This window comes from Canis lupus, chromosome 20 (assembly GCF_003254725.2).
Source record: "Canis lupus dingo isolate Sandy chromosome 20, ASM325472v2, whole genome shotgun sequence".
Classification (NCBI taxonomy): Eukaryota; Metazoa; Chordata; class Mammalia; order Carnivora; family Canidae; genus Canis; species Canis lupus.
Window position 1 is genome coordinate 45,404,207 of NC_064262.1, and position 25,733 is coordinate 45,429,939.

A 25,733-nucleotide genomic window follows, 5' to 3' on the forward strand; every position below is an offset into this window, starting at 1 on the left:
TTGAGTTTTTTGCTCAAATGGTTTCAGCTTTGGTCATCAGAAGCTCAGGAGTCTTTGACATGCCCCCATCCCCCGCCGTGGTTTTCCCCTCTTAACACGGCCTTACTTTGTCCCTACAAAATGCATCACGCTCATCTCATATATTTCCTGCCCCTCATCCTAGAATCAGCCTTTCCTAGGAGCAGCTCAGTGCGTTTTGCTGGAGAATATAGTAGTCTCCCCTTTTGCACAGTGTCAGTGGTCTGTGATCAACCGCAGTCCAGAAGCAGATGATAGTCCTGACATATGGTCAGAAGGTCAACAACAGCCTCATGCTACAGCACAAAGCCTGCGTCATTCACCTAGCTTCATGTCCTCACGTGGGCATTTTATCATCTCGCATCATCACAAGAAGGGCGAGTATAGGACAAGATGAGAATTTGAGAGAGAGAGATCACATTCACATAACTTCTATTACAATATATTGTCATAATGTGCCTAATTTATAAATTAAACTTTAGCACAGGTATATACGCACAGGAGAAATCATAGTATAGATCTAGGGTTCGGTACTACCCGTGGTTTCAGGCACCCACTGGGGATCCTGGCACGTATAACCCCCAGACAAGAGGGACACTGCTGTGCTAACACAAACAGAGATCTAGGCATTAGCTGTGCTGCTTGCTACTGGGGTGGGGGTGGGGGTCATTGCTTCTAGGCCCTCACAGCTGACAGAGCAAGGACACAAAATGTGTATATGATCTGTATATATACACAGACCTGTATCTCCATATATAACTGTGTATCTATATTAAGTTACACATGAATTCATGCAGATGTCTCCACGCCTAATCCATTAGCAAATGGATTCTTCTAGACTCCTTCCTTTGTCTGTCTCTAGCCTCTTACTGCAACAGTGAGAAATCTGGCTCCCACCCTCCACCCTCTGTTTGCTTAATTGCTCCAGTGTAGATATGTGGTGGTGGCTTCAGGATGTTGACCGGTGCCCACGGGTGAGGGTTTCAGACAGATGGAGGGATCACTTCCTTTCCAGCTCCAAACCATCCCCTAGGGCTTGGCATTCTCAGGAAAGACGCCGCACCCTCCCCGTAACCCTCTAGAGCTGTGTAGCAGAAGCCTGTGCACAGCCCTGTCCTGTCTCTGACCAAATCAGTCTCACTTCAGGGCCTTTGCCCCTGCTGTGCCCTGGGCTGGATTGTTCTCCCCCAGCTCTACATCTGACCAGGAGCTTAGTTCTTAGTTCCTACACAGAAGCCCTGATCAGTCTTCCTTCCAGCCCAATGATGACCCCCCAGGGTTAGGGCATTGTATTGGGCTCAGCCTCTCCCCCAACAGGCTGGAAGCTTCTTCCTGGGGGCCCTGGCACCACTCATAAGAGCCAACTGCATTTACACTCCCCATACAGGCCTCCCCCAAGCCCCAGCCAGGGTAAACGGGGTGGGGGCAGTGATTCATATTTTACAGGATAGAGGACTGAGGCTCCAGGACAAGAAGCTACTCTCTGGAGTCACACCCCAAAGACCTATCAGAGATAAGACTTGACTCAGGTGCACTGGTGCTGAAGCGCTCACCTGCCCTGACCTTGGATCCTAAAAGGATGCTGTGGGGATGAGGGGACGGGATGCAGAGCTGTCTGTTGGGGAAGGAAACCTGGGGTCCAGTCACTGCCAATACAGCCTGAGGCCACCTGGAGGTTCAGGGCAATTTTCTTATATCTGAGGTAGAGGAAGGAGGGGGCTGGGGGCCCACAGGGAAGTTAAGTAACATCTCCAAGGTCACCAGCAGCACAACCATTTCCTGAGCACCTACTGTGTGCTGGGTGGGGAAAGGCACATATGGTGTGTAGATGGGTGCCCGCCTTCTCCTGTCCTGGCAGCACCCCAGACTATGGACGAGAAGGAAATAGAGGAGGGTGACTTGCTGGCAGACACGGTGACATTTTAAAGGGAGTGGATCAAGAAGAGCCAGAGGAGGGCCTGGAGTAGGGTAGGACAGAACCAGAGGGAGAACAGGGAGGGCTTCCTGGAGGAGGGGCCCCTAGGAAGTGAGGCTTGGGAGATGAGAGCTATTGCACTGCTTTTCCTGGGAGAGGCAACCCCTCCCTCCTCCACCATTACCTCGTAAAAGCCCGCATCTTCCCAGGAAAGTGTCCGAGTCCCCAAGCCTACCGCTGTGCCCCCAGCCCCTGGAAGGGGAAGTCCCAGCTGCTCCATGGGGCATCCTGGCAGCTGTAGGGCCAGCCCCACCCCTGAGGTTCCCCTTGAGGAACTTCAGTATTACCAGTCTTCTCTCGGTTTCTTTAAAGACCAAGCCTGGGGCCCTGTGGGTCCCTCTGCCAGCTGTGTTCTCCCTCTTCCCCTAAGGTGGCTTCATCCTCAACCTCATGGGGCCTCCTCTCATCCCCAAGCAGCAGGTGGGTCCTCCTCTGGCACTGTGCTGCCCCCCACACCCGACACCATGGGTTGTTGTATCCTATGTGTCTGACACCCGCACTTGCTGGTTTGCCCCATGAGGGTGGCATCCAGTATTTGGGTGATGGATGAATGGCTGGGGGTGGCATCCAAGGTGAGGATACCGGGGGTGCAGAAGCCTGGAGGTGTGGTCTAGATGTTGAAAGAACATAGAAAAATCAGGGGACAGTCGTGGCTCAGGCTCGGGGTGCGTATCTGAGAGGGGCTGCCCAGGAGCCCGCTGTGCAGAGTGGGTGCCCGGGCCAAGGTCGCACATCCGGCTCCTGGCGCATGCTCCAGGGCCCCCAGGTGCTTGGCTGCCGCGGAGATATTTTTAGTGCACACTCGAGAGCAGAGGCTGGGCCAGACAGCTGTCAGGAGGGATTGGGGAGAGGGAGGAAGTAGACACAGAGAGACAGAAAAAAAAAAGAGAGAGAGGGAGAGAGAGAGAGGAGGAAGAGAGAGAAGACAGGAGGGAGACCCCAGGCCCCAAACCCTTCCACCTGTAGACACCCCAGAGCAGGAGCTGGCAAGCCACCGCTGAGTCCAAATTGAGCCCACAGCCCCTTTGTGCAGTTTTATTGGAATAGTCATTTCATTTTGTGTTCAGCTACAACGGGAGAGTTGAGTTGTCTGAACGGAGACTGCAGGGCCCGGAACACTGAAACAATTTACTGTCTGGCTCTACAGAAAACGTTTGCCAACTTCCCACCAAGACAAAACTATCTTCGCTGGGGGAACATCAGTGATCAGTTGATTTTTCACCACTATTTCTGATCCTCCTGCATCCAGGTACAAGGGAGGAGTGAACCTCTCAGCTCCTGAATCAGGTGGAGTCATGTGACCTGCTTTGGTCAAGGACATGAGAGAAGTGGGATGTCACTTCCTGGTAGTTAAGCCCTTAGGAACCTGTGCCTGATTCATCATGTCCTCTCCTTGCCTGGCCATCTGATGCTGTAGGTGGTAGGAGTCCTCTAATGCTGAGCTGACCGAGGGTGTTGAGAAACACAGCATCAGAAATCTGAAGGGCAGGGAAAGAACTGCCAAGTATTAAGGGCAAAAGCCCAGACTTCCTCACCTTCACCCAGTTTATTAAAATAAAAATTTGGGGGTGCCTGGGTGGCTCAATTGGTTGGGTATCTGCCTTCAGCTCAGGTCATGATCCCGGAGTCCCAGGATGGAGCTCTGCGTCGGGCTCCCTGCTCAGCCGAGAGCCTGCCTCTCTGTCTCCTTCTGCTACTCCCCCTGCTTGTTCCCTCTCTGTCAAATAAATAAATAAAATCTTTTTTAAAAAATAAAAATACAAAGTGGAGTTTTTTTCTAGGAATGTAAGGATAGATAAGTGTTAGAAAACCTAATAGGGTTAAAAGAAAGATAAACTTATCCTCTCCAGTGGTTCTTAACTTTATTTTGAGGCTCCATTATTAGATGCATACAAGTTTAGAACTGTGTGTAATTCTTGGTGAATTAAAAGCTCTAATTTGATAATCCTTATTTCTAAAAATATACAAAAATCTAACTTTATTAATATAAGCATATCAGCTTTGTTTCTTTAGCATTTCCCAGGTTTATTTTTTTCTCATCTTTTAAAATTTTCAGCATCTAAACATAAGTGTTTAGTTATTTCTTGTAGATAGCTTAAAATTTTGAATTAAAAAAAGATAACAGTCTGACCATCTTTTGTCCTTTAACTTGATCAGTTACATTTATTGTAATTGCTGGCAAATTGTATGTATTTTCATGATCTTATTTTGGGTTACCTGAACCTCCTTTGCTATGGAAGAATTATTTTGGATTAATTCTTTTTAATTCCAATTTTTTGCCCCCTACTAGTTTGGAAATTATAGACTGGCTCTATTTTCCTTGTATTTACTGTAACTATTAATATTTTCTACCCCACTCAACCAAGTAATGTGTCCTACTCCCCTCAAACAATACAGGCATACCTCAGAGATACTGTGGGTTCAGTTCCAGACCATAACCACAATAAAGCAAATATTCAAATAAAGCCAGTCAAATGAAATTTGAGGTCTTCCAGCCAGTGCCTATAAAAGTTATATTTGCACCACACGTAGTCTACTAATTGTGCAATAACATTGTGTCCAAAAAACGCACATACCTTTATTTTTTTAAAGATATTATTTATTTATTCATGAGAAATAGAGAGAGAGAGAGAGAGGCAGAGACACAGGCAGAGAGAGAAGCAGGCTCCACGCAGGAAGCACCATGTGGGACCCGATCCCGGGACTCCAGGATCACGCCCTGGGCCAAAGGCAGATGCTCAACCACTGAGCCAAGCCAAGTGTCCCGAAAAAAGCACATAGCTTAATTAAAAGATACTTTATGGCTGAAAAATGCTAAACATCATTTGGGCTTTCAGAGTTGTAACCACTGATCACAGACCACCATGACAAATATAGTAAGAGTTTGAAACATTGCTGAGAATTACCAAAATGTGACAGAGATGCAAAGTGAGCAGATGCTGTTGGGAAAAAAGTGCTGATTGACTTGTTGAACGCAGAGTTGCCTTCAATTTGTAAAAACCCAGTAAAATGAGGCATGCTTACACAAGGATTTTAAAACCTTACTCCACTCAACTGTTTTTTGCCATTGTTGCCTAATTTATTTACTTTATGTTTTTTTAAAAAATATTTATTTATTTATTGTTTTGAAAGAGAGAAAGCACACGAGCAGAGGGGAGGAGCAGAGGGAGAGGGAGAAGCAGAGGGAGAAGCAGATGCCCGCTGAGCAGGGAGCCCAATGCAGGATTCCGTCCCAGGACGTTGGGATCATGACCTGAGCCAAAGGCCAACAGTCAGCTGGCTGAGCCACCCAGGTACCCCCATTGTTGTCTAATTTAATTGAGACTTTAATCCTCCACGTTGGACATTACAAATTCTTGCTACTGAAAGTGAGGTTTCTTCAGTTGCATTTCCCACCTTTTTGCTTACTCTCTCCTCCTGCATGTCAGCCCTCCTGCCTGATCCTTTTCTTTCTGCCTAAAACAGTTCCCTTAGAATTTTGTTTAGCAAGAGGCTCGCTTCTCTATCCTTCTCAAGAGATATTTTTGCGGGGTGAGCATCTCTGGGCTGCTGCTTTCTCTCAGAGCCCTGAAAGTGGTGTCCCCAGGTCCGGACAGTGGGACTGAGAAGTTGCCTCTCCATCGTCATTCTTACTTTTCTTGGTGACTTTGGTTTTCAGGCCCAAGTCAGCTATTTTATATATATACATATGTACACATATACATATACATTCATATACACACACACACACGTATATACACCTTGCTTGGGATGTGGTTAGCTTTCTGAGTCCTGGTGAATTGGTGTCTTATCAGTTCTGGAAAATTCTCTGCCTTCACCCTCTTCAGAGTTTGCCTCTGCTCTCTCCATCTCTTAACTTTCCCTCTCTTCCCATGTTTGGGAAATTCACTGCACCCATCTTCTAGCTCACCAGTTTTCTCTTCAGCTAGCTCAAATCCAGTTAGTCGCATCCAGCGTTCAAAACCTTCATCATTTGATAATTTCTCTTAGTTCTATTTGGCTCTTCTACAAATGTCTTGCTCTTTGTTCACACCTCAGGGTTAAACACAGATTCTGGGTCTGATGATGCTGACAATGGAAGTCTCTGCTGCCTTAGTGTCCCCTGGCTCCCACCCACAGGGACAGGTTGTGAGTTTCGATGCAGGTTCCTAGTTTCTGGGATGTGATGGGGGTTGAAGGCCCATCCAGCAGACCTCCAGGGTCATCATCACCTTGGACAACTTTAAACCGTTTCGTCCACTGGAGGCCTCTGGCCACCCAGGTAACGCTGGAGCTGCAGACTCAAGCAAGCTCACCATTCACACTAGATTCTTTCCCCTCTTCCTCCCAACAGCCAGGCCAGAGACAACCAAGTTTCCTTTCCATTCCTGGGAAATCTTTTTTTTTTTTTTGAAAATCTTATTTTGATTTTGACTTCACTTTTTGTTGTTGTTAAGATATTCATTCATTCATTCATTCATTCATTCATTCATTCAGGAGAGAGACACAGAGAGAGGCAGAGACACAGACAGAGGGAGAAGCAGGCTCCCCGTGGGGAACCTGATGCAGGACTCGATCCCAGGACCCCGGGATCATGACCTGAGCCAAAGGCAGATGCTTAACCACTGAACCATCCAGGTGTCCCTTGACTTCACTCTTTGAGGTCTTGACTTAACAGACCCACCATTTTGAAGTCCATGAAAACAGAAGACCAAACCCACCTCGTGTAACACAAAAGCTGCTTCCTTCCTGGGGCTCTTGCTTCTTATCCTCTGGTGGCTCACTGACACAGTAATCAGGATTTAACTCATTTTTACCCAGCAATTTTCATTGTTTTTCTTGGATGATCAGCATGAGAATCTAGTCTACGATATGGTCAAAAGCAGAAGTTTATAATATTTCTTAAAGATTTTACTTTTTTAAGTAATCTCCACATCCAACATGGGGCTCAGATTCACAACCCCGAGATCAAGGGATCACCTGCTGTACTGATAGAGCCAGCCAGGCGCCTCTGTAGCATTTCTTTTAGCGTGTGTTTGGGCCCCTTCTGTGTAGTTTCTAGAACTCTAAGAGGAATGAGCATGTGAAAACAGCTGGGAATTTATGAAGGGAAAAAATAAAATGAAGGAGAAAGAACCTGCTGAGGACCTATTAAGACACACAGGGCTACACCAATGAAATAGCCTGGAGAGGACCAGAAAAGCTGGTGATGGATTAGAGCAGATGCAGAAACAGACGCCGACACACTAGGGTCTTATTCAGGGAGGAGGGAGTGTTTCAAACCTGTACCCAGCCTGGGGACAATCAGATGGCCCTTTGGGCTGGAGCAACCCCTCCATCTCTCTTTATTCCTATATAAGTACTAGTAGGATAAAAATAAAAGTTAAAATTATAAATAGAGAAAAATATCATGGGAGAATTTGTGCCAGCTGCAAGATAGGCCTCTCATAGTGCAAAAGACATTTAAAAACCATGGTTTGAAAACCATAAAAATAAAATGTTTACAGAAAAAAATGATCATGAAATTGAGGTCAATCTGGAAAAAAAAAAAAAAGCTTACCACAAAAGCTTAATGGTTAAGATGGTAGGGATCCCTGGGTGGCGCAGCGGTTTGGCGCCTGCCTTTGGCCCAGGGCGTGATCCTGGAGACCCGGGATCGAATCCCACATCGGGCTCCCGGTGCATGGAGCCTGCTTCTCCCTCTGCCTGTGTCTCTGCCTCTCTCTCTCTCTCTCTCTGTGACTATCATAAATAAAAATTAAAATAAATAAAAAAATGGTTAAGATGGTAAATGTTTTTTTAAGCACAATTAAAAAAAATTTTAAGTGTATTTAAAAAACAGAATTATGATGTATAAATGAGGAAAAGACATACATATAAAACAGTGGAAGCAGCTTATTATGGATAAATTCATTTTAGAAAACCTCCTGGTAATACACCAGATGAACTGAGGATGGGAGGCAGTACCCGTCACTGGACAGTTTGGCCAAAGTGCAAACTCGGCAATGTGGCCTCCTGTTTACAGAGACCCACCCTGAGGCCCGGGGCTCAGAAGCCCACCCTTACCTGGCAACAGGAAAAAGCGGGCAGAGGGCTATAGCCTGCCTGTCCTGGAGTAGCAGCAGCCATGCCGGCTTTACTGGACACGAAACACCTGGCCGGGTGTGGCACGAGCACTCTCGCTTCCCTGTAAGTGTGGTAAGAGGCAGGTGCAGGGGCAAACAAGTGGGTGCAGGGTGGCAGACCCAGGCCCCATGTGCTGAGCAGCACCCCCAGACCGCTGCTCCCTTTCCCGCTGTGTGCTGTGTGCTGAGCTTAGCCGTGGCATCACCCACGGCACCCTGGGAAGTTCCGTCCCTGGGGGGTCTGGTGTGGGCACTCCTGAGGTCCGTCTGCGCTTCCCGCCTGGGAAGCCTGGCCCCATCCAGCCCCAACATGCCACATGATGACAGCCAGACACCTGGCCCTTACAGGAAGCAGTGAGGTCCCCCACACCAATCCTTTGTAGCCATCTCCCCACCTGCTACCGCCCTGACAACTCTGGACTGAACTGTGTGTCCTGTGGGGTGCGAGCCCAGTCCATTTTTTTTTTTTCCTTCTTGTAACACAAGTGTCTGACTTAAGCTTTGAGTGCCCAGGCATCTGCTTCAAAGATGGCTATCTGGAATAAACCTGTTTGTCAGCCACACTACTAGATAAAAAGAGCCAGGTTGCCTCCCCACACTGAGGCTCCTTTATTTGAGGGGTCTTGAGTTTTTTATTTTTTGTTTTCTTAGGATTTGGCAGAGAGTGAGAACACACAAGCAAGGGGCAGAGGGAGAGGGAGAAGCAGACTCGGAGCCTGACACAGGGCTCGATCCCAGAGCTCTGGGATCATGACGTGAGCTGAAGGCAGACACTTAACTGACTTAGCCACCCAGGCGCTCCTTGGTTTTGATAACTGGCCCTTGGGGCCACTTCTTTTTTCCCCCCTTCTGGCATTTTACATTCCCACTCCTATGTTTAAGGTTTATCAATAAACAATGAGCCCTGGGAGACCCAGGCTCCCATTGTGAACCCCAGTAAAAGCAGAGGCCCAGCCAGTGAACAGGTGGCTCTCTCTCTGTTCTCCACCTCCTCACTGTGTGGCCCTGGGGTGCTGTACAATCTTCCAGGTCTTGTAAGGAATGAGCCTTTACTTTTTTGTTTCCTGATGGTTGTTGCTGAAGGGTGTCCTACAGTCAGCACCACAGAGGCCAGTCCAAGCACACACTGGATATTGACAGGTTGGGACGTAACCAGTACAACCTCCCACCTCTGCCAATTCCTATGTTTAAGCCCTACTTCCTATCGTGAGGGGGGTCTGTGGATGTGGGAACTTTGGGAGATCATCAGGTAGTGGAGGTGGGGGGCTCGCACTAGGATTGGTGCTCTAAGAAGAGGTATGAGAGAATGTGTCCCCACATCCCGTCCCTCTCCACGTGAGGACCTGGCCAGAAGACAGCCAGCTGCAAGCCAGGAGGTATCCTCAGCAGACCCCGACTGTGCTGGCACCCTGACTTCCAGCCTCCAGGGCTGTGAGAAGTGAGTGTCAGTGTTGAAGCTGCTGGGGCTTTGGTTCAAGCAGCCTGACCGTGCTGAGCCAGTGCCGGATGTGACTGCAGGGAGGAGTCGGCTGTAGGAGGCCATAGGCAGCCACAGGTGGGGATTTCAGGCCACCACATCCAGGGAAGAGAGTGGTGTGCCCGCCACTCTGGGGCCACTGTCACAAATGGCCACAAACATTTCACTCTTGAGCACTTCTGGAAGAACAACTCCGAAATCAGGGTGTCAGCAGGGTCAGTTCCTTCAGAAAATTCTAGAGGAGGATCACTCCTCACCACTCCGAGCTTCTGGAGGCTCCAGTGATCCTCAGCCTGTGGCCCCTGGGCCCAAAATCCACCTGGCCTTCCTCTCTCTGGCTGTGTCTCTCCTCTTTGTCTCTTATAAAGACACCTGTCATTGGATTCAGGGCCCATCCAGATAATCCTAAGGCCCTTCACTTAACTGCACCTCTCTACATGGTCACACCCCCAGATACCAGGAGACAGGACTCAGGCATATGCTTTCTGGGTCAGCACGCACGGCATCTTCTCTAATGTTATGGCCAGGTATCATCATACATGCAGAGAAGGGGGCCTTCAGGCATTGATGCAGTCTACCCTTTGGGCTTCAGATTCTTCTTTAAGGGCTCTCTGTAGTGTGTGACTCTCCTGCCATGAGCATCAATTATCTCTAGGAACAGAAAGTAACCTGTTTTCTAGCTTTGGAGCATGGGGCCCCTGGGGTTCAAATCTCACCTTGGTCACTGATGCATGTGTGTGTGAGGTGGGGGTCCAGCGGCTGCCCAGGGGAACAAGCTTCCCCACTGGTAAAATCAGCCTCTCACGGTCACCACCAGGTCAGGCTGGAGGCCACAGTCAGCAGCATTTCCAGAGAGGCCACCCTCCCCTGGGCCGGGGTTTTCCCATCTGCGAGGTGGAGGTCAGAGTGTGCCTGACCTGGGCATCCCCTGGCTCCTGGGGATCCCCCAACCTGGGGGCCTGGGCAGTGGTGATGACTGTCCCAGATGCTGCCAAGTCTCTTGTCAGCAGAAGGAACCAAGGCCACAGCTGAGTGGAGTACCTGGTTTATTTCTGATGCAGGGGAATCTCGGGACAGTGGCAGATTCTGGGCTGAGGGGGTGGGTGTCGGGAACGGAGCTAGAACTCCACCTTGCAGGCGGGGAAGGCCTCGTCCTGCATGGACACGGTGCTATTGCTGCCCAGCACGGTGATGCCCAGCGCCTGGTGCCGAGCATGAGTCTCCTCGTACCACTCGTGCATTGCCACTGAATCGAAGGTGGGGATCAGGGTCACCTGCGGGTGAGACAGATGGACTGACAGTGAGGGGGTGCACCCTCCCCTCCTGGCCCAGCCCCTGCTCCACTCCTGGCACCCAAGGCCCTTCTCTGAACCCATTTGCTCTGCTTCCTTTCTCTGTCGCCAGGACGATTGTAGCTGGTGGCCAGTCCATCCCCAAAGTCCCTTCTCTTCCCCACGGCACCCCAGGGACCCTCTCACAACACAGGAGACTAGGCTCCCTCTGGCTCCTCCCTTGCCCATAGCAGGCTTTTTCTACTGCCACCCCGTGCCTCAAACTCTCCCTCCCAGCTCTCTACAAGCTGCAGGAGGAGCAGGGGCCATGTGGGTTCCCCGTAAGGCTGGGAGTGGGCTCACTCACACCCTGCATGGGTGGCCAGGTGCTCGGAAGCTCCTGCTTCTTCCCAAACTTGCCTTATCCTCCAAAGATCTGCTTCAAGGCTTCCTCTGGAGACAAAGCCAGCCCACAGTCAATTTTCAACTTTGTCAACTGCACAGACATCACCTATTCCTTCTGGCTAATTCTCACAACTGGGATGATTGAGGGCCCGGAGGGTCAGGGGAGGGGATCACACCAGCCCTGCCCTGCACCCAGGCTGCTGCAGACAAAGTGGAAGCAACAGGAAGAGTCCTGGTGGGACTTTGACTCTCACCCTCATTTCTGTGGCCTTGGGGACACAGCTTTGTCTCCCTGGGCCCCAATCCCTCTGTGGGTGGGTGAAGGTCACACAGACCTCCTAAGACTAAGTTCGACAGGAAGATCAGGAGGCCTCGTGCTAAGACTGTCTGAGACCCTGGGGTGGTCACGTACCTGGAGGTCACGGTCCCACTGCTGCTTGCCCGCAAGTAGTGCATCCAGGACGGCCCGCATACCCTCTTCCTTGCGCTGGTCCTGGCCACTGATGACATAGCAGAGTGCACGCACCCGCCGGAAGAATTCCTCGTCCACTAGCCGGGCACTGCTCCCGCTGGGCAGATAGGCCAGGTCAAGGTAGACGGGGGACCCTGGAGGGGCTGCTGACCCACCTGGCCGGCTGCCAGCTGACCCTGTGGGCAAGAAGGACGGGGTCAGTCCTGAGCTCCTGGGACCAGGAAGAGGCTGAGAACCAGAGCCCAGGGAGAGGCTCCCAGCTCTCCCTACACCTCCCCCAAGTAGCTCCCCCTCCCCAGGAGAAGGCCTGATCTATCTTATAGTTGATTAGCTCTCCTTGGCATGGGAAGTTACTCAATGAACTCTGCAAATACCCATGGTCATACCCTCAGTGCCTGGACCCTCCCTGGCTAGTCTCTGGTCACAGACATACCCAGGGCCAGAGGTAAGGGAAGGTATGAAGGGACAATCAGGGAGGGCTTCCTGGAAGAGGAGGTTTTCAAGCTTAAGCTCCCAAAGCAGCCAGTACCTAGAACAATGTGCTGCTTCTGCAGCGCCCATCTGTTCAACTATTCAAGGAACATTTATCAAGCCCTCCTGGGCATCAGACATTGGGGACATGGCACTAACCGAGAGAGACAAAAATACCCGTCCTCAAGGGCAATGGGGAGATAGAGTGGGTGTGGGAGGGGCAGAATTGCAAGAGGGAGACCCAGGATGTGGCACGGCTCTCGCAAAGCCTCATCTATGGCTCTGAATCCAGAGCCTGTGCAAAGAGGATGAGGCCACCAGTCCCAGGTGTGTCTCAGAATCAACTGATTGAGGACATACCTGGATCTTGGGCATAGGAACCCGGCCAGATGCTTGGCATCTTAGAATCATAACATTGCCAAGCTCAGGGTATGCATCCAGAGGCTGTCAGGGCACTTGCAGAATGCATGAATCCCTCAGCTTGGGGCCAGTGACCTCCCTCACCCATAGCTAGGTGCAGCGGTGGTGAGGACCTTAAGACTCAGGAAGAGAAAGCCACCATAGCTATGGAAGGCACAGGGGAGACAGGAGGCAGAGAGGTAGAACAACGAAGAGAAGACTAGGGGAACATGGGTAGAAGCCTCAGCGCAGGAGGGCAGGGGTAGAGCAAGGACAGCCAAATGACAGCACTGCCTGCTTTTGGAAATGTAGTTTTACCAGGTTGCCCATTTGGTTATATACTAAGCTGCGGTTATGCCAAAGGGCAGAGCTGAGTCGTTGGGGCAGAGACCATCTGGCCCGTAAAGCTTCCGGCCTTCTGAAGACACAGTTTGCTGACATTAGCATGGAGGGTCATTCTATCGGATCCAGTAGGAGGAGGAGACCCCAAGTGGCCAAGTGCCCCGGCAGACAGGGCCTTGGAGGACTCAGCCTCCAGCTGCTAGCCTTGCCCACAGGCTGGGGTTGCCATCTGCTGCTGTGCTGGGGACCCCCGACCTGCTTAAGCTCACAGGGGCCCACTAGGTGCCTGTCTTGGAATGAGCCCAAGAAGGATAAGAGGTGGCAGCTCAGATGGACACTGACGCTAAGAACTGACAGGGCGAGAGAAGCCAGAGACATGGTCAGCTTCTGTAGGGCAGGGCCACCCACGCACCTGGAATAGGTGAGAAGCACTCAGGGACACAAGCTCATGTTACTATCACTGCCAACCTTCATCGCTGCCCACCCCCCACCCCCCACCCCCCGCCCTCCAGCAGGGGTCACCAAGCACTAGAATGGGGCAGGTACTAGCCAAGATGAGCTGGGCGTGCAAAGCACATGCCAGGCACCCAAGACTTAGTGTGGCAACAAGAAGAGGAACTAGATAGTAATTTTTCATATGGAGGACATGGACACGTTGGAATATTCTGATACAGTAGCACGCAGGGCAGACTGAACTCAGCAGGATTCAGGGATGCTGATGCGGCAGGAAGCAAGGAATCTGTCTCCTGACCCAGACAATAGTCATACGGGCAGCCCCTCCTCCTCTTATGTGAGACTGAGAGGACTGGGAACATTTTTCCTCCCTCCCACCTCCCTTCATTTTTTGTTTTCCCCCTTCGGGAGCCAAACACGTAAGGACTATGCCATTCAAAACCCACTGCATTAAATCACTGTATTGTACATCTGAAACTAATTTAACACCAAAACTAATACAATACTGGAATTAAAACATTTAAAAAGAGATTTAGGGTGGTCACCATGCACGTGGAGAAAGGTGCAGACTCAGAGAAGACTTGAGAAGACCCTTGGTTTCCACCTCAGACTGACCCTCAGCACAGAGGCAGCACACATCAATTAACCAGAGAAGCCACACAAACCTTCCTCTGGGAGAGGGGGAGATTTGGATCTCCAGAGTTAATACATTATTAAATTTGAATGTCCAGTTTTCAACAACAGCAAAAATCACAAGGCATACAAAGAAACAGGAAAGGCAAAACCTAGTCAAAGGAAAAAAAGGGGAAAAAACCCCAGAAACCACTCCTGAGAAAGGCCAAATGGCTGGCTCATTGGATAAAAACTTTAAAACGATTTTTTTTTAAAGATTTTATTTTATTATTTATTTATGAGAGACATAGAGAGAGAAAGAGAGAGAGAGGCAGAGACACAGGCAGAGGGAGAAGCAGGCTCCATGCAGGGAGCCCGATGTGGGACTCGATCCCGGGACTCCAGGATCACGCCCTGGGCCTAAGGCAGGCACTAAACAGCTGAGCCACCCAGGGATCCCCTAAAACGATGGTCTTAAAGATGCTCACAGAAAGAAAGGAAGACTGCAAGAGAATGCTGCATGAACAAAACAGAAACATTAAGGATATAGAAAATGTAAAAAGTAAATCCAAAAGAAATTCTGCAACTGAGAAGTACAACTGAAATGAAATATTCACGAGAGGAATTTGATTCATGATTTAAACAGCGATTTTTAATGACAGGACAATGGCACTGATCAAGTCTGAGGAACACAGAGAGTAAGACCGAAGAAAGTGAACAGTGGTTAAGGGACTCGTTGGACACCATCAAAAGGGCCAATACACAGGTCGGAGTCCCAGGAGAGAAAAGGGCAGAATGATTATTTGAAGAAATAATGGCCCTAACTTGCTGTAATTGATGCAAGGCGTGCGTATGAATGTCCAAAAAGCTCAACAGGTTCCAAGTGGGATGACCTCAGAGAGACCCACTGTGACCTGACTGCTGAAAGACAATCTCTGAGAGAAAACAGAGACAAAGGGGAAGTTTATACCTATAAACGTTTATATTAAAAAACATCTCGGGACACCTGGGTGGCTCAGCGATTGAGCGTCTGCCTTCAGCTCAGGGCGTGATCCTGGAGTCCCAGGATCGAGTCCCCCGTCAGGCTTCCTGCATGGAGCCTGCTTCTCCCTCTGCCTGTGTCTCTGCCTCTCTCTGTGTCTCTCATGAATAAATAAATAAAATCTTAAAAAAAAAATCTCAACATGACAACCTTGCAACCCAAGAATTAGAAAAAGAACAAAGAGAAATCCAAAGGTAGCAGAAAAAAATCAAATAGTAAAGATAAAAGCAGAAATTTTTAAAATTGAGACTAGAAAAACATAAAAGATAATCAACAAAACCGCAAGTTGGTTCTTCAAAGAGATTAACAAAATTGACAGCCCTTTACTAGACTAAGAAGAAAGAAGACTCAACTTCCGAAGATCAGAAGAGTGGGGACACTCCTACTGACTCTACAGACGTAAAGGCAGTAAGTAAGAGAGTAGCATGAATAGCTGCACAACCAACAAACTGGATGACCTGGAAGAAATATGCAAATTCCTAGAAACACAAAACCTACTAAGGCCGAATCACAAAGAAACAGAAAAGCTCAACAGATCTATTATTAGTAAGGAGATTGAATCAGTAATTAAAACTCTTCTAGGCTTGGGCACCTGGGTCACTCAGCAGCTGAGCATCCGCCTTTAGCTCAAGTTGTGATCCTGGAGTCCAGACTTCTCCCTTTGCCTACGTCTCTGCCTCTCAGTGTCTTTCATGAATAAATTAATAAAATCTTTTTTATTTTTTTTTATTTTTTTATTTTATTTTTTTTTTAATAAAATCTTTTTTAAACAAATTAATTCATTGGGACGCCTGGGTGGCTTAGCAGTTGAGCGTCTGCCTTCTGCTTAGGGCGTGATCCCAGTCCCGGGATGGGAGTCGCACATCCGGCTCCAGACCCACATCAGGCTCCCTGCGAGGAGTCTGCTTCTCCCTCTGCCTATGTCTCTGCCTCTCTCTCTGTGTCTCTCATGAATAAATAAAATCTTAAAAAAAAAAAAAAAATTAGTTAATCAAGGAATAAAATGTAAGAGCCAAAACCATAAAGCTCTTAGAACAAAGCAAAAGCTTCATAACACCCATCACATGGCTACTATCAAAATTCAGAAAATAGTGTTGGCAAGGATGTGGAGAAACTAAAATCTTTCTGCGTTGTTCGTGGGAATGTAAAATGGTGCAGCCGCTGTGGAAAACAGTATGGTGGTTCCTCGAAAAATCAAAAATAGAATTGCCATGTGATCCAGCACTCCTACTTCTGGGAATATACCCAAAAGACTTGAAAGCATGGTCTCCAAGAGGTATTTGTCCAACCATGTTCAAAGCAGTATGATTCAACCAACAGCAACCAAAAGGTAGAAACAACTCAAGTGTCCATTAACGGGTGAATGGATAAACAAAATATGGTCAGCCACACAATGGAATGTTACTCAACCTTAAAAAGGAAGGAAATTTTTTTTTTAAGACTTTATTTAAGGAAGAGAGAAACAGAGCACACGTGTGCACAAGCAGAGGAGAGAGGCAGAGGGAGAGGGAGAAGCAGCAGGGGGAGTCTGGCATGGGGCTTGATCCCAGGACCATGACCCAAGCAGAAGGCAGACACTGAACTGAGCTACCCAGGCGCCCCAGATATTTAAAAAAAAAAAAAATATATATATATATATATGTATATTTTAAAGATATTATTCATTTATTCATGAAAGATACAGAGTGAGAGGCAGAAACACAGGCAGAGGGAGAAGCAGGCTCCCTATGGGGAACCCAATGTGGGACTTGATCCCCAAACCTGGGATCACGACCTGAGCCAAAGACAGATGCTCAACCTCTGAGCCACCCAAGCATCACTAAAAAATATTTTATTTATTTGAGAGAGAGAAGCATGAGCAGAGGGAGGGGCAGAGGGAGAGAGAGAATCTCAAGCTGACTCCTCACTGAGCACTGAGCCTGATGTGAGGCTTGATCTCACAACCCTGAGATCATGACCTGAGATCATAACCTGAGCTGAAATCAAGAGTCAGACGCTTAACCAACTAAGCCACCAGGCACCCAAGGAAGGAATGTCCTTAAAAAAAAAAAAAAAAAAGGCGGAGGAGGGGCGGGTTATGACGCAGGCTACAGGATGGATAAACCACAGAAACATTCTACTAGAGTGAAATAAGACCGAGTATGAAATAAGATAATAGAGTACGATTCTACTCACAGGAGATGCCTAGAGTACCTAAGTCATAGAAACAGCCAAGTAGAATGGTGGGTGCTGGGGAGGAGGAGAGAAGGAATGGGGAGTTAGTATTTAAGGGGGACAGAATTTCAGTTTTGCAAGACAGAAAGAGTCCTAGAGAGCAAGGGCAAGGATGGCTGCACAACAATGTGAATGTACTTAATACAACTGGCGCCATGTTGCATACATTTCATCACAACTAAGGAAAACCAGGAGAAAAGTTAGCCTGGCATACCTGAGACTGCTAGCCTTAGAAAGGTCTGCTTCCAGAGTGGCCCTTGGCTGCAGTCTCGGGAATTTAAATCTCAGAGAGGTCCCCACTGAGTGACAAGGGTGGCCTGTGTGCTCACCTGTCCTGCAGCACTGCGGCTCCTGCTGAACCCCTGCTCCCCCTTTTCTGAGGAGTCTGGAATTTGGGTGCGTGTCAGGCAGAGGGTGCCAATGTAATCAGCGCCCCCCAGAAACCCTGGGCACTGTGTCTTTTACAAACCTCCCTGGTAGGCACCACTTCACATGGGTCATCTTGGGTCCCTGCTTCGGCATTGAAGCACATGGTGTGACTATGCTGGGAGATAGCTCTAGAAGCCTGTGCCTGGCTTCCCCCTCCCGCCCCCCCCCCCCCAGGGGGCCCCACCTCCGCCTGTGCCCCTTGCCCTCAATGATTCTATTCTGTATCCTTTTGCTCTAATAATACAATTCAGCCATCAGGAGAACTGTCAACCAAGTCCTCCCAGCCAATCATCGAACCTGGTGGTGGTGGGATTGGGAACCTCCACACAAAATGGTTAAATATACTATTAAAATTAATTTCACCTATTTCTTCTTACTAGGGCTCAAGTTCATGACGACAGATATGCCCACTTTATGTTTCCACTGACAGCAATGCTTGAGTGCCTAGGAATTACAAGTGCCTAAACAGTGAGGCAGAATTTCCATTTTATGTGAGAAACGGAGGCCCAGAGAGGATGGCAGGTGTGGCTGAGACCACACAGCAAGTATGGAACAAAGACTTGAGCCAGTAACACTGTAGGATGCCAGCTCTTGGGTACTCACCAGGTGGGCCCCGAGTGGTCGTCTTGGGGACTGAGGACTTTCTGGACAGAGGTGCCCGACCTCCCTTGTCACTGGGCTCACTCCGGGTGCTGAGCGGCCGACTGGCCCTGTCTCCACCAGCCAGTCCCTTGGTTTTGGCAGTGCTCGCTGCAGTGGCTTTGGGAGCAGCAGTGCTGGGGTTGGGGCGAGCCAGGGACTTCCGGGTGCGGCTGAGGCCCTCTGTCAGCCGTGCCTGCTCAGGGGGCAGCATCTCAGGGTCCACCATGCATATGCTGGGTGGGGTGGGCAGCGGTGGGGGGAACTTGAGAGGCTCGGGCAGCGGGTCACGGCGAGGGACCCCAAAGCCCTCCATGTCCTCATCTGAGTCCGCGGTGCCAGAGGCGGCAGGCAGGGGGTCTGAGTCAGACAGGGTGGGCAGGGACTCACTGACGGATGTGGGTGGCGTCTCCTCGGCCCCTGGAGCGCCCGCCCGCTCCTGGGACCGAGCACTGCTATCTGAGCTGCCGGGGGATGCGGGTGCTGGCACCATGGGCACAGCCTTTCGGTGCTCAAACTCGCAAGGTGACACCAGGCACAGGTCCACATCATGTGGGGAGGCTGATCGCCGTACCCGGGGGCCACGGAGTGGGAGGCTCAGCCCAGCCTCGCTCGCAGTGGCAGGTGGTGGCGGAAGCACCTGCTCGAAGGACACGGACAGGGACTCGTCTACCTCTGTGGAGTGTGGGGAGCCTACCTCAGCTGGCAGCGAGGGTGTGGTCACTGTGGGTGAGGCATCTGGCCCAGCCTCCCCGCCGCGCAGCGGGCTCAGTGACAGTCGCCCACTGCCTTCAGTTGGGCCCTGCTGGGCTCCAGTAGGTGAGGGTGTGTGAGGCCGGGGTGTGCCAGCATCCAAAAGCAGCTCCAGGGTCTTCTCCTCCCCGGCTGGGCTCAGCCCCAGCTCCAGGCTGCTCTCCTGGCTGGGTGTGGCCACCAGCTGGGGAGCTGGGGAACTATAGACCTCTGCTGGGGGGCTGGCCTCCCCACACCGGAAGCTGGGGGGGCTGTGGGGCCCATTCTCCATTGGTGGGGCACCTGGGCGGGGGACATTGGGTGCTTTGCGGGGTCTGGGGGCCGCCTGGGCACCCGCCTTCTTCACATTAACAGAAGCGGAGACTGCCCGGCGTACCTCCCGGGGCTGGGTCCGAGGGGCGCTTAGCTTGGGGTCCTTCTTCACCTCCCGGGGGACCTTGGCTTCTTTCTCAGCCCTGCGGGGGCCCTCAACTCGAGGCGGGTCCTTCCGGGCCACTCCAGGGCGCTCCTGGGAAGACCTGGTGAGTGCTGTTATCCGGCCTTCTCTTCTTAAGCTGTCCCGGGAGCCCACGCTTTCCTTGCTCTCAGCTCTTCGAGGCCCCGCCAAGTCCTGGGGAGTCACCACGGGCTCCCGCAAGAATCCCAAGTGCTGCAGGCGGACCAGGCCATCCAGGAGGCGGGCAGGTGGTGTGCAGCCAGGGAACAGCACGCGCACCACCTTCTCAGTGGGGCCTGCGGGGTGCCACACTAGCAGGGCGCACACGGAGGCCAGTGTGTGCTCAGCTCCAGCAGCAGGGGGGTGCAGTACATACATGTCGAGCCGGCCCACGCCCATCTTCTGAAAGAGCACAGTGGGCTCAGCTGGGAGCGGCCCGCGGTTCAGAGTCAGGGGTGTAATGCCCAGCCGGGCCAGGAGGCTCAGGGCCAGCTCTGCCTCGTCCTCGCCGCTCACCAGACGGGAGGTGGCCACGCGGGCATTGAGGAACACGACCCCCAGGTTGGGGGAGATAAGCCTGCGCAGCCGGTCATCCCCGGAGCCCCCACCAGCCGCTGCCTCCTCACGCTCTGCCAGCTTGCGCCGCAGCAGACTGTTGAGGCCTGGGAGGCTGTCGGCGCCTGCATGGGTCACCAGCACAGCATCCACCCGGTCCAGGTGCCGCACCAGCTTCCAAAAGCTCGACTTGGGGTTGGAGCCACCATTGACCAGCACTGTGAAGCCATTGACAGCGAAGAAGGCTGCATCGCCGAGGCCGCCAGGGAAGATGTAGCAGCAGGGCCGGGCGAGCCTGAGGAAGCCCACAGATGCCGGCGGCTCAAGCAGCTCAAAGGGAGATGGTGGCTCCAGGGACTCTGCCACATACTCCAGGAACTCGCGTAGGCCCTCAGACGCCGGCAGCTGCATGGGGGGGTTCCATTGCAGCTGGAGTGCGCTCTGGAGGCCAGGCACTTCAGGTGCCAGCTGGGCCCAGTCACCAAAGGTCGGGCAGGTGATAGTCAGCTTGGGCAGGTCTGCAGGTGGGGGCGAGGATGCCAGGAGATCCCGGATCTGCAAGAGGTAATGATTATTAGCCCCTGGAACCAGGCAATACCCAGCCCCTTAGGAAAACTAGGCCAGGACACCCCCATCCTGCTGCCTCCTGGGGCGGAGAATCCCTTGCCCAACCCTTGTCACCCTTAGGACAAAACCCAGCCCTCCCCCAGGTCCACAGAGACACATGGGCCTGCCTCACCATCTACTTCCCTCCCCACCCTTTCTCTTACTCTCCCTACCTCAGGGCCTTGCACTTCCTGTTCTCCTCCTACAGCACAGCTCCCTCCAGGGAGACCTTCCATGTCCCCTACCTCTGTATGCTGTTCCTATCTCACCATCATTTTGTCATTCTCTATAATGGGAAAAGATGGTTTACCAATTATTTTTCCTCATCTGCTCCACCCAGACTAAAGACTCTAGAAAGGACCCTACCCAACTGAGCCTAGAGCCTGGGGTGCCACTGAAGGTCTCTGGGAGGTCTACTGATCTACAGGCGTAGCTTCAAACCATACACTGTGGTGGGTGAGGAAACTGAGCCCCCCAAACAGAAGGGACATGTATCACTGCTACCATTCCACAGAAGAAGAGATGTGATGCAGGGGAGATATATCCCTAGGGCCACACAGCCCAATGGGTAGGAGTCAGGATTCAGAGCCAGGGGAAGCAAGATGAGAAGGTGGCTTACCTCTTTGTCCCCTAGGACCTGGAGGAAGTGGCGGGGCGAGAAGCCCCCCGTCTGGAGCAGCAGCTCCCCTGTCTCTTCCAAGCAGGGCCCAGCCAGCACCAGCAGCTTGTGAGGGGCAGGGTCAAGCAGAAGATTCCGGAGCTGAGGACGGAGACTGTTAAAGCCCCTACTCTATGTGATGACAAAGCCTGTACACACACCCATGCTGGAATGGACCCCAGCCCCAAATTTACATATAACCACCCCAGCCCAGCACTCAACTAGAAGCCAGAAGCATACCCTCTGGGCCTCCTGCTGAGCCCTGCTCCCCTCACCCCCGTACCCTGCGGCTCATCCTACAAAGCCATGCTCCAGTGCCTCCTCTTCTTAGAAGCCCACCATACCCTTTCTGGACTCCCTCTAGCCCACTTCTCTCTCTGGCCCAGCCTCAATGCCACGGGGAAGAGTATCTGTGTCTAGCTCTATCTCCTTCAGAACTCCTCAAGGACCATTTCTGATCAAAGGGATCAACCCGAACCAGGTTCTTTAGAGGGGTGTCCTGGGGCTCTAGCTTGTCCATCTTTCCCACGGATAACTGGAAGAAAGGCATAGTGTCCACAAGCTACAAGTATTAAGAAGTCAATCCACATAATTCCTGGGGCCCAGCCACGAGGGAGGCACAAGATGCAAAAGTCAAATCCTGACTTCCAGCCTCCAGACATTCCCCACTCTGTTCCTTCCTCCCAAACTCTAATCTTTCCTGACTTCACCTGCTCCCACCATCACCCCTGAGGAGGGAATAAGCTGCAGCTGGGTCCACCTGGGGAGGCTTCCTGGAGGGGGGTGATGCAATGGGGTGTCAAGAGGATTTCCAACAGCACAAAGTCAGGGAGGCAGGAAGTCAGGACTTGGGATGGCTCTGGTCCTGGCAGCCTACTCCCTACAGGAGACAACTATTCCATACCTCATCACATAGGGACTTGTCTGATGGATTTAGGAGGACCAGGGTCTCCAGGGTGTCTCCACGGTGGTGCAAACTCCGCTGGCCTGCGAGGAAATTGGGCACAGTAAGTCTGGGGCTGGGCCATGTGTACCGGGCCAGGCTGTCCCGGTGTTGAACCCTGACTCCCTGTGTGACTCCAGGCAGCCATAAACCCCTCCAGAACTCTGCTTCTCAGGGTCATCTGAGGGTCAACAGCACACGGTAGAGCTATAGGTCAGGATGAGGCAAGAACAGGAAATCTGCCTTGGCAGGCCTCAAACTGGAAACAGCAATGACAACATAGACTCTACTGCTTGCAGGCCCCAATTCACAGCAGTCAGCCCTATGGGGGATGCCACTGTCACCCCCATTTTATAGGCAAGAAGCCTGAGCCCAGGGAGGGCCAATGAGGGATACCAGGAAGAGGGGAGAACATGGGCAAAGGCTCTGAAGCAGGCCTGGGCTCCAAGTGTCTGAGGATCACAAAGTGGCAGGTGAGGTTAGAATAGGGGAGCATGGGGGCAAGGGGGCCATGAAGAGGGGAGTAAGGATGATTCTGGAATCTGAACCTGGTCTGCCCCCAGAGCCCAATGTTTCAAAAATGGAGCACCAGGACTGAGGCTGGAGAGGTAAGGACCTTTTGGCACTGGTCTACTTTTTATCAATTTATCACATGCTTATTATCATGTACGGATATTGCCCCATTCCGGTGGGGAAACCAAGGCATAGAGAGAGGAAATGGCTGCCATGGTCACACAGAGCAGATAGGATTTCCAGCCCCCCCATCTCGTGAGGGGTCAGGAAGCCACCAGGAATGGTTAGGACAATGAGGCGCGAAGGACACTTCCTTCCTCTCCTGCAGCAGCCTGGAGCTGACTCAACGGGCTGGCTGAGGCAAGAGGGACTGCAGGACACACCTGGAACCCGCCCAGCTGCTGCTCTGTGCAGTAGGTCACCCTGCACGGTGCAGAGGTGGTCCAGGCATCCCGACCCCTTTCTCGATCTTGCTCCTTTCCCAGCTCCCCATCTACTGAGCACCTACTGTGCACCCAGTCCTGTACAGGGGTCACAGACACAAGCCAGACCCAGTCCCTGCCACACGGGGCCCACACTCCACCCTCCAGGGCCCCTCAAGCAGCCCCTCACTTTCCAAATATCTTCTCACCTCACCTAGGCCCCTCCCTCCACTTGACACACCAACCCCAGATGCCTTTCATCCAAAGAACCCACTTTTGGAGATCCCCCCGGCCCCTCCCACTCAGCTGCCTCATCTGCAAAATGGGGACAAAAACAGGAGTTCCTGTCTTGTGTATAACTGATGTCCAAGGGAGTTAGCACTGGGTCAGGGCCCACCCCTGCTCTGCAATCTGTAGAGCTGAGCTGTATTATTGCTGTTCTTTACAAGTGTACCTTACCCCCCCTTCCCCCCAATGCCTGTCACAGAGCTCACACTTGGAGAACATATGCCTGGTGAAGCATATGGAAGGGGAGCAGCTGAGGCATGCGGGGTCCCCGGTCTCACCTTTCACGATGCTGGAGAAGGTGGCAGAGTGCCGGGACACAAAAACCTTGAGCTGCTCGTCAAGGCTGCAAATGCTAGGGTCAATGTCCCAGGACCGGATGCCTGTCATGGGGGGAAAGGGAGAGCAGGAGAAGTGAGAGAGGGAATCAGCTGGGCTCCCCAGCTCCCCGGAAATCTCAGTACCTAGCATCTGGCAGGTGGGAGCAATCCCAGCCCCTCCCCTCAACCTGCCTCCACTATGCAACAGCCTGGAGTTTCACAACTACCCAAAGTGCCCCTGCACCCGCATCAAGGAACCCAAAGCGTAACTCAGCATTTCAGAGAAGAGTCACATCAGTACCAAAGCTCCCACCTCCTATTAAACAGTCATCTCCTCCCCTCCATCATCTCCCCGACCCCCACCACTGGTCTCACAGCTCCTCCATCCTGCCAGACAGGCTCCTACCTCTTGGCTTTTGCACCAGCTGCTCCTGCTCTCAGGAGGCCCTTCCATCTGACTACCCTTCAGGTCCTCAGCCCCTTGCATCCTTCTGAGCACTGCTGACAGCTTGTGAGCTTAAAACCTGTTCCACCTCCTCACCCATTTTGGGTCTATCTCCCTACCAGACTGTTGGCCCTGTGAGAGCAGAGCTGAACCTGCCTGTGGTCTCCACACTATCCCTGCGCATGGGCCAGTGGGGAGGGAAGGAGGAGGACTCGGGCGCAGACTGACGACATTCCCGAACACCAGAACAAAAGTGCGCGCTGCCTTCCCATTTTACAGGCGCCAGACCGCAGGCCCTGCCCATCTGATTCGGGGGGGATGAATGGCCTCCAAACACGGTGTGGGGTGCACCACGCCCGAGCCCGCCGGTTCCACCGTGCCAAGTGGCTGCAGGTGAACCTTGCAGGTGCACCCATGACTCACCTCCCCAGATGCCAAATCCCCCGGGCAGGCCGCGCCCGCCCACACCCCAATTAGCAAGCTCCCTGTGGAGCAACGGAATATGGGCCCCGCGGCTGCGGGCCCGGCCTCTCCACCCCTGCTCCCTCCACGACGTCTAGGCTGCTAAGACCAGGGGATTCGAGAAGACCCCCGCTCCCCTCGGCCGGCTCGCTGGGCGGGAAGCGGAGCTATGGTCCGCGCTGCCCAATCACGCGGGTCCTAGAGCCGGGCGCGAGTCCCATCCCTGGGCTGCACCCGAGTCGGGGCGGGGCAGCCCAACAGGCCCGGGCGCCGCCCCCTCCGTGGGCACCCAAGGCCTCAGCCCGCGCCCTGCGCCTAACACGGTGAGGAGGCTCGAGCCTCCCGGCCTCTGGATCCCGCCGCCCCCCTCCTCCCCGCCCCCAGCTCGGCCGCCCCACCCCCCAGCCCTCGGGCCCAGACGCACGGCCGCGCCCGCCTCCCGCGCCCCGCGCCCCCAGGCCGGCCCGACCTCGCTCGAGCTCCTCCAGCACGTAGGCAAGCAGCCCCGAGCACCCGCACTCGCCGCCCACCACGAGCAGCAGCGAGCTCGGCGCCAGGGCAGCCCCGGGACCCGCCGCCGCCGCCGCCGCCATCTTCGCGCCGCACTGACGCTCCGAGCGCCCACCCGCTGGCCCCGCCCCTTAAAGGGGCCGAACCGGAAGAACTGGAGACCCCGCCCGGAAGCCCCCTCGCCCCTCGCCTGCCCCCGGCCGCCCCCCCTTCAGGTCTTGGCTGCTGGGGACGCGGGTACCTAAGTGGATCTCCACTTTGGCCACCCCGCCCCAACTGACCATTCCTTCGTCCATGCGTCCTTCATTCATTCAACAAGCTTTAACTGCCTGCCTGCCACGTGCCCTCCGGGGGCTCATGATCGCAGGGGCCCACTGGGAACCAGGCCCACATGCTCCTAGCTCCCTGGGTCAGGGCTTAACAGAGAAAAGAAAGGTATCTTATAGCTAGGGTTTTAAGGGATGTGTAGGAGTTTGACAGGTGTGAGTGGTGGGGCCAGAGC

At 52.5% G+C, this 25,733-nt stretch overlaps 1 protein-coding gene across 4 annotated transcripts; it reads right to left on the reverse strand.

The window, feature by feature from the left end:
- Window positions 1–10,603: 10,603 nt before the first annotated feature.
- Window positions 10,604–25,337, reverse strand: MAP1S (microtubule associated protein 1S). 4 transcript variants are annotated; one of them, XR_003140949.3, is made up of 8 exons: window positions 25,191–25,337; window positions 23,776–23,877; window positions 22,236–22,318; window positions 21,293–21,433; window positions 18,288–20,622; window positions 11,663–11,898; window positions 11,213–11,298; window positions 10,604–10,848 (listed from the first exon to the last, which is right to left on the reverse strand). XR_003140949.3 is itself a non-coding variant. In XM_049097720.1 (8 exons), the coding sequence occupies exons 1-7, from the start codon at window positions 25,312–25,314 to the stop codon at window positions 11,287–11,289; spliced, it is 3,033 nt and encodes a 1,010-aa protein (XP_048953677.1). In that variant the 5' UTR covers window positions 25,315–25,337; the 3' UTR covers window positions 10,733–10,848; window positions 11,266–11,286. The 4 variants fall into 4 exon arrangements, 3 of the variants coding, with proteins under 3 accessions (XP_025313780.1, XP_035558475.1, XP_048953677.1); XM_049097720.1 differs by having other exon boundaries at window positions 10,733–10,848; window positions 11,266–11,298; XM_025457995.3 differs by lacking the exon at window positions 11,213–11,298.
- Window positions 25,338–25,733: the final 396 nt, after the last annotated feature.